Raw genomic sequence first — 15,999 nt, forward strand, 5'->3', positions numbered from 1 at the left:
TAATTCTATGTCTTGATTTGACTGGCCTAAAGGCTGCCCGGAAAAGAGGCAAGATGCTTATGTCTGTGAAGGTGGATCTGAGAGAGAGAAAAAGGAGCACTTTTATCAGTGGACTAAGACCAATTCTCCCATCCTCCTCTCTTGTACACACGCATACACATGACCACACCCTCCACCCCTCCCCACCCCCACACACAGACACACACACACGACTTTACTGTTCAACTTCTGGTTTCTTCCTAATACACATGGAATTAACCAAGACTCTAATTTTACCGTTTAGGGGAGCTATACAAAAAAATCAAATGGAGCCGGGCGGTGGTGGCGCACGCCTTTAATCCCAGCACTCGGGAGGCAGAGGCAGGTGGATCTCTGGGAGTTCGAGGCCAACCTGGTCTACAAGAGCTAGTTCCGGGATGGGCACCAAAGCTACAGAGAAACACTGTTTCGAAAAACCAAAAAAAAAAAAAAAAAAAAAGCACAAATGGTCAGTTCTGCTTGGCTCTCAAGAGCCTAAAGAATATTCAAATATGATTTCTACCACTTCTGCTGTTCAGAGTCAACAATTACAGTAAGAGCAAAGAGAGAATGAAATCAATACACTCACTGGCCTGGCCAAATGGCTGAGAAGCTAAGGAAGATGAACAGAGACTCAATCCAAAGAGTTAACAGAGAAGCAGGTCTTAAACTTTACAGACCATGGTGACCAGTAATATAAATAGGTCTTTTCCTGAAGCCACCAGAAAAAGAAGGTAGCCCAGAGGCTAGAGAATGGAAAGTTTTGTTTTGTTTTGTTTTTTTTAATGAAAGCAAAGGAGAACTTCAATAAAGAGTCAGAAGTGTTACTGCAGAGGACGATTTCCCCTTCATGGAAGTCAAACTTGACCTACTGGCTCCCACTCCCTCTGGGGCAGGACCACTCTGATCAGTTAATAAGAATCAGCTGGCACTTGGACTGTAAAGGAGAGACTAACAGGCCAAATCCAAGATGCTGTCAGCACCAACCGTGAAGGCAGAGTGCATTCATCTCAGGGCTCATGCCAAGGAATATTACCTGGAGTTCTCAGTGAGAAGATGATTTGAACCATCATTACTGGCATTCCTAGATGTGCATAAAATTTCCAGAGGGGCTGAAATTCCACAATTATGAACAGGGAATCACCACTATGGAATGACGGGGCAGTCTGCGAGAAGAAATTGGAAGCCTCATAGAATGAGTATTTATGGGCTGGAGAGACAGTCACGTGCTCTTTCTGTGTTTCTAAAAACTTGAGTTCAGTTTCCAGAACCAACATATCAAATGGCTTACAGCCACCTGTAACTCCAGCTCCTCAAGACCCAATAGCCTCTTTTGGCCTCCTTGGGCAACTATACCATGATGTGTACACACACACACACACACACACACACACACACACACACACACACTTTTTTTTTTTTTTTTTTTTTTTTGTTTTTTTTTGTTTTTTTCAAGACAGGGTTTCTCTGTAGCTTTGGAGCCTGTCCTGGAACTAGCTCTTGTAGACCAGGCTGGCCTCAAACTCCCAAAGATCAGCCTGCCTCTGCCTCCCGAGTACTGGGATTAAAGGCGTGCGTGACCACCGCCCGGCTACACACACACTTTTTAACTTTAAAAAAGCATTAAGTAAGAATGAAATGCTTTTCCATTCTGACATAAAAATAGCTGGTGAAATCCTGCTAGTCAAGAGAACTGAGAATAAATGATAGACAGGCTTCCTGTGAAGTCTGAACGAGATATGCTTAAGTGCAGAAAGGCCTTGGGGACACCAACAAATGCCACTGAAGACACACACACTAAGTCTGCCTGAGTTTGGCATTTGGATGGGATGTGAAACCTTAGGAAGAAAGTTCCTGGTCAGGCATAACCTTGTGGACTGAACTATGGAGGACTAATGTACAATCCCAGCCACCTCCTGAGCCTGTTCTGCAAAACAGTGTTTGGCGATTTACATACACTGAAGGGCTTGTAAATCCACAGCACTCCGACCTGTTAGGTTTTTCCTATCAGTGCTGTCAGGCCCTGACCCGCTGGAGCCTCAGAAAGTGAGTCTGACCGACAGCTGGCTTCCTCCCCATGTGGTTCAGTCTCTCTGCAAAGGTCCTGTCTGTCCAACTCCAGGACCTGTGGGGTTCCTTCTTGGAGGATTCCACATAAAACTTTTCTGATGTAGAAGCTACAGGATGTCAGCATACCAGACAGATAGCAGCACAGCAAATCACAGGCAATCCACTGCTATTCCGTGGGCCAAGCAAAATGCACTGGCCCAGTGACTATTCCTCAAACCAGAAGCTCTCCTACATGTTACCTCCCTTCCTCTCAAACTACACACACTCCCTAGCCTCCCATACAGCAACAGCCTATAAACCTGGGATCACTTTAGGCTGGACGTGACCGCGAGTGTGCTGGGCTTCCCCCATCGCTACGATCCGTCACATATCTATGGTCCTACTTCATCTCTTTCAGTTTGTTCCATCCAAAGAACCTTGAGGAGGATGAAGGAGCTCTGTCCTCAGCTCTGAATCTCTGCAGCCCTGCAACTCTGCAGGCCTCTGCTAGGATTCACCATCCAATGGAGACCTTATCTGGAGTAGCATGGATCCCGGGCTATGGGCTCATACCCCTCAAGAAGATGGCCAATTCAGATGCCATGCTATTTGGCTACACAAATGCGGAGTTGCCAAGTGCTAGGATTAAAGGCGTATGTCACCACTGCCCAGTGTAATTCCTGTTTTAAAATAACACGAGTCCACCTAAATTATAGACACACTCACATGAAAATTTGTAGTTCCCTGCATGGAGCTAGCTATAAGGCAAGAGAAAACTAACCAAAGAGACAATTGTGAGATATGAGACACAGGTCCCAGTTTTCCCTCCCCTTCTTGTCTGTCATGGCTTCCAGAGCTAGTTACACACAGGCTCAGAATGAACAGCTTGCTTTCTGTTTTCTGCTTAAGGGAACAACTAAGCACCTGAAGGTGGAGCCAAAAACTTGAGGGTAAAGCTCAGTAGAGCAGCAGTCCACATGGATCTTTTCTGCCAGACACACGCACTGGGCCAAAGACAGCAACAGTCCCCACTTGCTTCCTAAAGCTGAAGTGGGTTCTGCATGGCTAATACCAAAGCTGTTTTATAAATAACCTCACCCTAAAACAGACAGGTCAAATACAAAAATCACAGAGACACTTCCTCGTCCAACTGGCAACATCTGCCTTCAACAAGTTACAAGCGTGCTGTCTAAATACAATAAAGATAACACTATGCAGAACTCTGACTTCAAAATGTCAGACCTCCCAAGGTAACCCTGTGGGTCAGTTCTCCTCCAGTCCCTTGCATGAAAGGGAGGCTGCATCTCCTGGCCTATGTGACCTTCCTACCTCCACGGACCTGGAGTAACCAATGAGAGACAGAAACAAAACTTGTAACAGCTGTATAAACCAGTGGCCAACATATCATGGGCCCTGGTATGCATGTTTCTAAGAAGCCAGGGACCCAACGTATGGAATAATTTAGATACATAAAAGTTGTATTTGTTTAAGACCAACTGATTTGCTTTGCTTTAGTCTGTCAGGGTTTCTAAGCACAGCGCAATTTGTATACAGTCTCTGTTCATCTGCTACAGCTAAATGTCCTATTCCTGAGGATGCCCCATAAAGGTGACAGTTCTGACAGTCTGCTGGTGTTCTCCATCAGTGCTCAGCACACAGTAACCGGCTTCTAGTTTCTGTTATAATAAACAACTGTGAAAATCAGGAGTCAAGAGCACAAGCATTTTGAGTTCTTGAATAAAATATACAATCACGCTATCAGTGTGGTCCCAATTCACACTGACATTTTGAAAACTTACTTTGTGGAAGTATCTTGCTAATTTAATCTGATTACAAATTAAAAGTTTAATATAACTTTGACTGATTTGAAACTCTGTGTAAGTCTACCTGTCACCGCTAGGTCCACTCCTGACTCCCACCCACGAATCTGCTTCATGTTTTGCTCTAGCTGTCAGGACCTGTTTCCATGTTTTTAATCTCTTAAGATCATACTTGCTAATACTGTGCTTATGTTAATGTTGTTAATATTCTGTGGTCATTTGTAAATGACCTTACTTAGTGTTAATTGTTACGGCAGCGTATAGCAACAACCTATTAAATTTGACTTTTGAGATTCATCATAACGTGTTGACAAATTTATTTTTAAGAACCATACTAAAATTCACAATCATTATTTGGTCAATATTACACAAAGCCATTATCAACAAAACAGGGAGTTACTTACTGAATCCAAAAAGCAAAGGTAAGACCCAGTGCTCTGTGCGATTGCTTGGTTTTTAGAATATCCAACTGTTAGGAGAAAAAAAAGAGAAAATAGCTCTTTTAGAATTCAACGTTCAAGAGCATAAAACTATATTTTACACTTGAAGAAAGCTAAGGTCATTTCACACTACTAGAAAAACTTCAGGTATAATTTTGAAGGAATGAAAGGAAGGTAAAGAGAAAGTAATGCCCATGCTCACTGATGACAGCAGAGAATGCCAGGAATAAGTGACGACAGGCACCTAGAACAACACTAAAGTAAAAGTAAAATATCCTTGGGGAGAGTCTAAAAGTCTGCTTGCACGGGAGAAGCACAGAGCCTACTTATGTGTGACTGGTTGGCAAATACCTCAGTTTGAATACTTCAAGGATGGCTAGCTGTGTCCCTAGTGAGATGAAGTGACTGCTAACGTCTGTGACACCTGAGTGTGTGTCCACCCAACCCAGGTCATTGCCCGAGCATGAAGATTCAGCTGTGACTGCAGCAAACGCTGATTACTACAGACCCAACAGAACTTTATTTAGTCATGATTAGCCATCCTAAAAGCCCACAGCTGGGGTTACTAAATGCATATTAGAAAAAAAACAACCTATTTGACAGTTAGTGGGAAGAGTCCAGGGTCTCGCACAGAATCGTGGGTGATCCTTACTGTACTAGTGAGCAAAGAGTTCAGACCCAAAGCAGAGATTGCAAGGGACAGAGAACTCAGAGCAAAGGGGTCCTCCCGGGCTTAAGAGCTAGGAAAGTGCTTGTCCTAGATGGAGAGGCCAGGTTAGCCTGGGCTTCAGGGGCTGAAGGATGAGGGATGCCTTATCCCCAGGGGATAGATATTAAAGTATATACATTATAAAGTTTCCTTCAAAGATATTACATCCGAGATATAAAAACCAAAGCAAACAAAAAAATCCACAGTAACAACTAAATGTGCTGAAAACGCACAAACCTTTGGAAGATAAAACCACCACAAAGAGCATTACAGAGAGGCCGGGCGGTGGTGGCGCATGCCTTTAATCCCAGCACTCGGGAGGCAGAGGCAGGCGGATCTCTGTGAGTTCGAGACCAGCCTGGTCTACAGAGCTAGTTCCAGGACAGGCTCCAAAGCCACAGAGAAACCCTGTCTCGAAAAACCAAAAAAAAAAAAAAAACAAAAAAGAAAGAAAAAAAAAAGAGCATTACAGAGAGAACTGTGCTGTAATTGATATAAACACGAAATGGAAAATGCAGGGCAAACACTGGAGAGCACCTGGTGACTTGGGTGTAGCCGTGTTTAGGATGGAAGAACAAACCACTTCTGGAGGGGCTGATAGTTGGGCTAACGCGGCTCAACTTTGCCCTATGGGAAGGCTTGGAAATTTGGGGCCCCGTGCGGAAAGTGACAGGAGCTCAGCCTGGGTGTTAAAGGCAGATCCCTTAAAAAGTGTTCAGTCCAGAAGAGGGCACTAACGGGGCTTTAAGGAACAAGAACTCTACTCCTAGAAAAGAGACAACCAACACCTGAATCACGTTAACCAGATCGTTACAAGTCCTGATGCCACTGTGAAAAGTCACGCAAAGCAAAACAGGTGTAGACAGAGTTGAGATAATAAATCTCTTTGGCATTTGAAGTTAAGACAAGCTGAAGAAAGTTGTCAGTCCTGAGGGAACACCACCCTAACATGCATTTAGAGCTAACTATGACACTCTCGACTTTCTGCTATAAGAAAGGCCTCTTATACAGGGTCTGTTAATACAAAAGAGTTGCACCTCCCTCCCTCCCCCCCAAGGGGGAGGGAATAATATGACTCAGAAGCAAGACACAAGACACGGGAAGCTGCCCCGTTCACTCACGCCCTGAAGATCCAACCCAAAGCAGCATCTTTCTGCAGGGTTCATACCAAACAGCAGTTTAATTTCTACCCTTAATCCCTAGAATTTGGCAGGTCCGAACCAGTTAGCAATGGCACCAGATTCTGACGAACTATAGTCATAAATAAAAGCAAAGGGGGAAACGACCAAGAAAGGAACGTGATGCCTCCTACTGTGAGATAGGTTTGCCACCACCAGGAAACTCCAGCCATCCCTGTGGCTCAGGGCAAGCATGCAGGATAAAACCCTCCCGAGAACCTCAAAAACAAGATGACACTCCTCACAAGCACACTGAAATTAACAGAATTCTGCCACAAAAGTTGCTTATGGAAAGTCAGATTTTAAGAAAAACTGAATCCGTGTAATGCTGGAAGATTCTCACAATGAATCTTATGTTTGGCAAAGACAAGGAATTTGCTCAACATTATAGCCTTGAAGAAAGTCAAATGTTTGTGTGTGGGGGTTCCATGTTTGGGGAGGCCAGTCCCTTTGTAAGGGCAGCTGGTTGCCATGGTTCCAACAGGAAAAACCTAGCTCCATGGAGATATTAACATTCCTCACTCCTGGAAGAGGAGCAGTGGGCTGTATGGTTCACTCTGCCCTTAGTAAAAAGTCACATGATGAAGCGCATTCCTGTTCTTACGAGAATGTTACGAAAAAATGAGTCCTCCCCACTGCAAATAACCCAGCACTCCTGAAAACAGAACCTTCGAATTTATGCTAGCTAAAGATGAAGGTAACACGTTCTACTTAACACATTACAGGAAAACATGTCTTTCCTAAGAGCCAACTAAATTCCACTGTGCCATACAGAACTGCCATGAATTCTCATTCACTTCCCACAGACAATAATGAGGTGATGTCATCTCCCAGCACTTTACCTAGGGTCCTTCGTTCTATAATGTCCTTGTCATAGACAGATGCATTCAGATACAATGACACTCAGTGACAAGCCATTTGTGTCTTATGAAAGACAAAACCTGTTTTTACAGTGGTGACAATGAACATCAGTACCAAAATGCTCTTTCCATTCAATGATAGAGGTTGCAAAACCCCTCTCTTAAGTATATCAAGGAATATTTAGTTTCAAAAACAAATTCATTATTTCAGAATTTCAGAAGTTGAAAAGTATATTCTGTGATAACCTATACATAGTTTTCTACTTCAAAGATAATAAAACTAGGAAATAATTTCCAGAAGATACTAAGATTTTCCAGACGTTAGGGTTGGATGAGTGGGGATAAGAGCCTGCTGGAACTGTACCACCTCAAATGTTACCATCTTCTGTGTGACAGGGTCTCTCCAGACCTGGATGTCACCAAACAGGCTCAGTTGGCTGTCCCGGGATCTGCCTGTCTCCAAACAAGCCACCATACCCGGCTTTTTGACACAAGTTCTAGGAATTAAACTTGGGGCTTCATGCTTGTAAGACAAACACTTTACAGACGAAGCCGTCTCTTCTGCCCTAGGAAGTAGTTTTATTTAAATTCTGTCTTAAGAATTGTTCACGCCATTCTGCTTCCTCAAACAGCCATGATGAGGCAACACTTGGGTTTGTCTTGACAGAACAGGTTCAGCTGAGTCTTGGCAGCTGACCTCAGCTGCTTATATCTACCCTGTACTTCACCCAGAATAACAAACACAAGATGAACTAAACAGCGGGGACAGAAAAAGGAAGTAACATCAGCAGGGCAGGCTTTCAGACTGGGAGGGTGTGAAGTATAAGCTCCTTTCAGAAAGCTAGCAAACCGTTTCCTGAGGACTGAGCTTGGCCTAAGGTCCTGAAGACACTGTGGCCCAGTATTCCATGCTACCTAGATGTCTGGATATTGGGAGGGAAACCATGACAGCCCCGGCCAAGAATGAAATAAGAACTGTGTAAGCTCATGGTGATATATACTCTAAAAATCGAGTAAAGCAAACACGGTAGCAAAGGCTTATAAAACCAGAAGGTTGAGGCCGGAGGGCTGGCTACTCAAAGCTGATGCCACCTTGGGCTACATCATGAGAGGTAATGGGGAAAGAAAGGGAGGAAACATCACTAGGTGACCTGAGGCCACAGGACCATCATTATCATCCATATTATTATCCATGTTCCTGAAAGCAATCATCCGGACGTAACACTAGCAGAAAGGAGCCGTGCAGCACCAGGTTGGTAATGGCAAGGTTTGTCTCTTCCTCTTATTCCTCTTTCTGACAGCCACCAGATTCTAACAAGTACACCCACACCACCTGTTCCCTCCACCTTCCATCCACACAACTGTACCCCAAAGTCTCAAAGGAAGCTGTTGAGAGACCAGGCTTGGATCTAAGTCGGTCCTAGCAGCAGCAGGTCCTAGGCACCCAGGCTGTCACAAGTTTTCTAATGGGAACCCTGCCTGCCCTCAGAATACACTAGAGCTGTATGAACTACCCCATCTGGACAACATAAACAAATGGGAACAGTGTGTGTGTGTGTGTACTGGTTTGACACCCAACTTGTCATAAGCTAGAGAAAAGGGAACCTCAACTGAGAAAATGCCTCCATCAGATTGGCCTGTGGGGCATTTTCTTGACTGATCACTAATGTAGCTCAGCCTACTGTAGGTGATACCACCCCTGGTCAGGTGGTACTGCATTGTATAAGACAGCGAACTGCTGAACCAGGAAGCACAAGCAGGTAAGGAGTGTTTCTCCATGGTATCTGCTTTAATTTCTGCCTCTAGGTTCCTACTTTTGAGTTCCCACCCTGACTCCCTCAGTGATGGACTGTATGTTATAAGGTGAAATAAACCCTTTTCTCCCCAAGATGTTTTTGTTGATGGTGTTCATCATAGCAACAGAAACTTGGTTAAGACAGCATGCTACTCTTGATATTTTAGAGCAATGACTTTCAACCCTAAGTTTTTCTCAGAGGTCCTGGAATACTTCTACCACTTCCAGTGCTGAAACAGGACTCTATTCCAGACAGACGCTGTGAGAACATCTTAGGGAAGACTTGGGTACCAGGTGCTTTGAAGTATCACAGATGTTCCAAATGCAGCCACACTGGATACAAGTAACCATCTCTAAGCAAGTAACTTACCAGCTCTACACCTGAAGAAAAAAAATAGTACAGCGATGGTAAAAATGGCTTAGTGGGTAAAGGTGCTTGCCACCAACGCTGAGGATCTGAGTGTGGTACCAGAATCCATAAGGCAGAAAGACAGCATCAACCTCCGACTACACACGTGTGCCCTCACACCCACTCACACCATAAATTAAAAAGTTTTAAAAAAATTAAATTTTCTATTAACAAGAACTAGCCAAAAAAGATCCATTTGTCACTACAGATGACTTGACCTATCCCTTTTCTAATCTTAAGCACTGTATGAGGCACACTATTGTAGGATATTTTACTCTCTTGGCTTTTTAGGGGGCCCGCCACCCAGTTCCCAAATAAATAAACACTGGCTTATCATTACTTATGAACGCCCAGCCTTAGCTTGGCTTGTTTCTTGCCAGCTTTTCTTAAATCATCCCAACTACCCGTTTGCCTCTGGGCTTTTATCTTTCTCTATTTCTGTATACCTTTCTTTGCTTCTTTCTCCATGGCTTGCTGTGTAGCTGGGCGGCTGACCCCTGGGGCCCTCCTCTCCTTGTTCTCTTTCTCTTACTCCTCCTCTCTCTGTGCAGATTTCTCCTTCTGTTTATCCCCTCTGCCTGCCAGCCCCACCTATCCTTGCTCCTGCCTTGCTATTGGCTGTTCAGCTCTTTATTAGACCATCAGGTGTTTTAGACAGGCAGAGAATCACAGCTTCACAGAGTTAAACAAATGCAGCATAAACAAAAGCAACACACCTTGAACTAATATTCCCCAACAGCACACTCTCCAAATCTAAGACCTGAGAGTCCCTGACTTATCACATGAGAAGAAAGACTACATGGAAAATCATTCAACCTTGAAAATGAAGGGAAAGACAAACAACAACCTTGATCCAACATCAGAAAAATTTAAAAGTGAAAGTATTAACTACATTTTAAGGTATCTTTCAAAGAAGGTATCTTCAAAATCACAAGACTCTAGGGCCAAGTGATAGTGGCGTATGCCAGTACTCGGGGAGGCAGAGGCAGGCGGATCTCAGTGAGTTTGAGGCCAGCCCGGTCTACAAAGTGAGTTCCAGGATAGCTAGAGCTATACAGTGAAACTGTCTCGAAAAACAAAACAAAACAGTAAATAAATAAATAAATAAATAAATAAATAAATAAATAAATAAATAAATACCAAGAGTCTGGATGCCACACCAGAAGGTAACGAGGTGAGTCCTTTACAATTACCAGAAAAAATTATTTTGCCACTAGAATTTTTTGTCCAGCCAAACTAAGTATGACTTAAAAAGGCACTGCAGACAAGTAGGAATCTTAAGTGCATTACCATTTATACCCCAGGCACAAAGATTACTTTAAATAGTAGTTTCAGAAAACTGAAAAGGAACATGTAAGAAGAAAAAAATTTCAAAGGGAAATGAAGGCAAAACAGCATGTGAGTAGAACCAATGCCACAGAAACAACATGGTCCAAGGCTCTAGGAGGTTCTAACTTTCAGGAAATCCAGCCCCAGGGTAGCTGCTCCTTCTGAGTCAACACCAAACACATTATGCTGTGAGTTGCATATTTACAATACTGTCAACACTGCTTTTGTAAAGTGTTGTTCCAGCAAAGTCTGTTTGCTGGAATCTACCTACTGGCAAAACAAGTAACATAAGAGTTTCAGGATAATAGAACCTCAACAAGCTTTGAAGATTAACTATATCATAATAACAAAATCTCCAAGGAAGAAAGAATAGATTGTAACTTACCAAAAACATACATTTAATATTTAAAAAAATAAGTAACTGGGAGGGGTCAGTGGGAGGAGGGCAGTTGCTGGCGACTATTTAACTTGGCAAAGGTGTGTTTGTTACATTTGTTTGTGTTGTGGACTATTTAACTATGTAAAGCTGTGCTACATTTGTTTATGCTGCATCTGTGTAACAATGTAAAGATGTGTTTCTTTGCCTGCCTAAGGCATCTGGTAGTCTAAAACAAAAGCTAAATGGCCAATAGCTAGGAAGTAGAGGGATAGGCAGGCCTGGTGGACAGAGAATAAGTAGGAGGAAGAATCTAGGCTCAGAGAAAGTGAAGAAGAAAGAACAAGAGAGAAGATAGGGAGATTCTTGGGGCCAGCCAGTCATGGAGTAGGACATACAGAATACAAGAAAGGAAAAAAGCCCCAAGGCAAAATGTAGATGGAGAGAAACAGGTTGCAATAAGTTATAAGAGCTAGTGGGGCAAGCATAAGATAAGGCCGAACATTCATAACTAGTAAGAAGTCTCTGTGCCAAGATTTGGGAGCTAATTGGTGGCCCAAAAGAAAGCCGGATACAGGTGTATGGTGGGACAAGTGCAGTAAGTCTCTTTCACATCCCAGCTTCTAGCTGGCTACCAAGTGATCACTTGCTTCCTTCCAAGTCAGGAGCAGTCAGGACTCTGCCATCATGAATGTGATTTCATATTATCCTTCTAGATTCCTCATGCCAAGCAAAATACCAAAGTAAAAATTGGGAAATAAAAACCAAAACAAAGCCGGGCGGTGGTGGTGCATGCCTTTAATCCCAGCACTTGGGAGGCAGAGGCAGGCAGTTTTCTGTGAGTTCAAGGCCAGCCTGGTCTACAAGAGCGAGTTCCAGGACAGGTTCCAAAGCTACAGAGAAACCCTCTTTCGAAAAAAACAAAACAAACAAAACAAAAACCAAAACAAAAGTATACTATCTAATCAGGATTAAATTATCTACGTAAAAAGTCCATGATAGTGTGTGAAGATCTAACAAGAGGTAGAGGAGGTGGTGATTTAATAAAGTTGGTAATATCACCCCAGGATTCTAAACTGTATAAACTGGGTAAGAAGAGGGCCGTATAGCCAGAGTCCTTCAGGGAATTCACTTCCCATCTGTACACAACAAAAGGGAAATGGACTTCACGGAAGAAGGAGAAGTAAAGACCGAAAAGAAAAAAAAAAAAAAAAAAAGAGAGAAGGGGAGAAGGAAGGGAGGGGTACAGTAGATAGGCAGAGAGCTTCAAGATGGCTGGGGGAAGGGCACCCACAGGGGAAGAATTGGAGCCAATAAAGAGGCGTGAAGAGAAATCACACTTTTGTTAATCAGAGCCACCTGCCAACATTCATGCTGCCAGAAAAAGACATAAGATCTAAAAGGATCCATTGCCCACGACAATCACTACAAGAAATGTTTTCAGAAGTCAAAATAGTAACAGAACAAAATAGTAAGATGGGAATCTGCATCTACATGAAGCAAAGGAGGACACTGGGAAAAGGCATATGGGGAAATAGGAAAAATTTCTTCTTTTTGTTCATATCCTTTTCACAGAGCCATAGCTAAATTAGTGATAACATGCTGTGGATTCACAACCACACAAGACGAAGTGTAAATGTGTGGATTCATGTTAGCAGAGGCCAGAGGGCAATGTGTAAGAAAGAGCACACACTCTAGGTCCTGACTCTCTGGTGCACACACTCAAAGGGAGGTTGCAGTTGTTAAGGCCAGCCTGGTCTACAAGAGCTAGTTCCAGGACAGGCTCCACAGCTACAGAGAAACCCTCTCTCAAAAATAACAAAACAGAACAAAACAAAAAATCAGTCTCTTTAAAATAGCCAGTTTCTTTTAAAATTCAAAGTCTCTTAACTGTGGGGTCCTGTAAAAATCAAAAATAAATATTTTCTTACTGCAAGAGGGAACAATCAGGGCACAGTCACCATCTGAACAAAGCAAAACCAAACCCCCACAGTATAACTATCTTGATATCCAATGTCCAGGATTGATTCACGATCTTCTGTGCTCCTCCAATGGGCTTGGGTTATTTCTCCGATTCTGCCCTTTGCATCACACACAATGAATGCGTCTTCTAGGCTCCAGCTGATTCCACTCAACCACTGCTGCGGTTCTTGGTGGTTGTCTCCAAAATGCTGAAGTCTGCTGCTGCAACTGGGCTGCATCTTCATCAACAGCCTCTCCTGAAATCTCTTCAGGGACTCCAGCCCTGCCACACAGTGTCAAGCCTCAGTTGCTCTCCATGTCCCCTTCATGCCTTCAAAACCAGGACCACCTTGGATGACTCTAACGCTATGAAGTTCAGCTGCTGGCCCAAGTAAAACCTTGGCAAAACCTGTACGTCAGCTTCTCTGTGCTGACCCTGAGCGAACACGTCCCAGAAGACTTCACCTCAGTGATGCTGGTCTCTTCTTCATCACAGCGGATTCCTCAGCCCCGACTGACCAACATCCATTGTCCCAGCAGAGCAAAGGTTTAACTTTAATGTTTCTGGTTCCTTGTTAATCACAGCTGATTCTTTAGCTCCTGCTGACCAGACACCACAGATGCTTCACACGAAAGGCCTAGTAGAGTCTTTAAACTTCCCTCGGAAACCTCACAGGCCAGGTCTCCATCTTCTGCACTGTTCTTGACATTCTCATCTTCCCAGCTCCCACAGAGCAGCCCGCTGAGCTCTCAACACTCAATGGCTTTCTAGACCAAAGTTCCAAAGTCCTTCCACAACCCTTCCCAAATCAACATGGTCAGGCCTGTCACAGCAATACCCCACTAGGGTTACTATTGCTTTGATGAAACATCATGACCAAAAGCAATTTGGGAAGGAAAGGGTTTATTTGGCTTATACTTCCACATCATAGTCCATCGCTGGAGGAAGTCGGGACAGAAACTCAAGCAGGACTGGAATCTGGAGGCAGGAGCTGATACAGAGGCCATGGAGGGGTATTGCCTACTGGCTTACTCAACCTGCTTAGACCACCAGCCCAAGGATGGCAAAATGGACTAGGCCCTCCCCATCAATCACTAATTAAGAAAAGCCCTACAGCCAGAACTTATGGAGGTGTTTTCTCAATTGAGGTTCCCTCCTTTCAGATAACTCTAGTCTGTGTCAGGCTGACATAAAACTAGCCAACATAATCTTTCAGGAAACTCATATCAAGTTGACATGAAACTAGCCAGTTCACACACTTCTCATCCTGGCCCAGCTACCTGGAATAAAGTAAGTCCCGGGTGAACCGGCTGAGAACTACAAACTCCTGAATGATAATTGGATGCTCCCATTTGTTTCCCAGGCCCATAGAATGAAGCTCTATCTTGATAGTAGTGTCCCTAGAAAACTGGGGGCCTTGGGTGTCCTGATCTTGGCTTGTAGCACAGAGCTGGCATCCCATGGGGAGAGACAAGCTGAGGTGACATCAGGGATTACTGTACAGTTAGCCACAAGTCCTCAGCTCATTCAGCAAGTCTGGGCATACAGGAACTTGTCTTATCTGCAGCCCAGAATTGTGACTGGACTATATGACTGTCTTAACCAGTGTTCTATTGCTGTGAAGAGACGCCATGACCAAGGCAACTCTTATAAAAGAAAACATTTAATTGGGACTTGCTTAAAGTTTCAGAGGTTTAGTCCATTATCATCATGGCAGGAAGCAGGGTAGCACGTAAGCAGACATGGTAGCTGAGCGTTCTACATCTGGATCCCCAGGTGGCATGGACAGAGGGACACTGGGCCTGGCTTGAGCCCACGCCTAGTGACACACTTCTTGCAACTAGGCCACATCTACTCAAAAACCACACCTCCTAATCCCTCTCAAGTAGTGCCACGCCCTAATGACCAAGCACTCAAATATATGAGCCTATGGGGACCATTCCTATTCAATCACAATGTCCAAGGAGAATTAGGCTTAGCACAGCACAGACCACAGAGGTACAGACCTCACATTTAACAATGTAGTGATACCAGGTGCCCTAAAATACTGCAGAGGTGATGGGAACAGGAGTCTGCACTAAAAACACTGACCTCAGGAATTATCCCTAAATAGGGCCTAAACTTGACTGGATTAGTCTCTGCAGTAATTCATTCCCTACAATGTCACAAAAACAAACAAAACAACAGCAAGCAGCAGTTACTGCAGCTGAAGGTGCAGACAGAGAAAGAGGTCCACCATCCAGCCAAGACGAAAGTCATCTCAGGTACCTGCCTCTGAGGAGGTGAGAGGTATCGACAGCAACCAGACGCCTGTTATCTATACTGTCATTTTCCAGTAGAAAACAGAAGCCAGGAAAAGAAACAGGAACGCATACCCTACACTCAGGTCAAAGGGCAGAGAGCAGAAACTTCCAGTAAGAAAAGCCAGACATCAGGTTTAGAGCTGAGAGTCAGAGCAGTCAGTACAAACACATTACATGCAAAGGAAGCCATGACCACAGAAATAAAGCTCTAACAACATCATATTTTACAAAACAGCATTAACAAGAATGCAGAATTAAAAATAAGGAAGCAAATAAAAACCCTAAAACTGCAAAATATAATACCAGAAACTGATTTTTGGTAGTAGACTCAACTCAGCATTAAACCCTGGAGAATCTGGAAACTTGGAAAGAGATGGATAAAAATTTTGCTCCTTGGAAAAACGGAGAAAAAACAAAAAACAAAACAGAGAACAAAGAACACCATTAAGCATGGTGTATATGCTGCAAGTGGTGGAAATAAATAAGCAGGGAAAAAAATGACTGAAGGATAATGGTGGGAAACTCCCCAGACACATTCAAACAGTAAGCAACATTTAGGAAGCCAAACAAACTCCAAAACAAGTAATTCACAACACAGAAAAAAGTGCCCAAAACATGAATAAATAAACTCCATAGTTACAGGAAGGAAATGACTTATCACTTATAGGGTGTATTAATCAGAGTTCAAGGGTAAAGCAGAAGAGAGAGAATGAATATATATGTTGAAATAAGAGCAGTGGGGCTGCGTCC

General features: G+C 43.6%; 1 protein-coding gene across 3 annotated transcripts in view; it reads right to left on the minus strand.

The window, feature by feature from the left end:
* Nucleotides 1–15,999, minus strand: part of B3gntl1 (UDP-GlcNAc:betaGal beta-1,3-N-acetylglucosaminyltransferase like 1) — a 70,932-nt gene that overhangs the window by 45,306 nt on the left and 9,627 nt on the right. For all 3 annotated transcript variants that reach the window (XM_026780353.1, XM_005350921.2, XM_026780354.1), the window contains one exon: nt 4,292–4,356. In XM_026780353.1, coding sequence (XP_026636154.1) covers nt 4,292–4,356 — 65 coding nt within the window. The remainder of the gene's footprint in view (nt 1–4,291; nt 4,357–15,999) is intronic.

This window comes from Microtus ochrogaster, chromosome 7, assembly GCF_000317375.1.
Source record: "Microtus ochrogaster isolate Prairie Vole_2 chromosome 7, MicOch1.0, whole genome shotgun sequence".
Lineage (NCBI taxonomy): Eukaryota > Metazoa > Chordata > Mammalia > Rodentia > Cricetidae > Microtus > Microtus ochrogaster.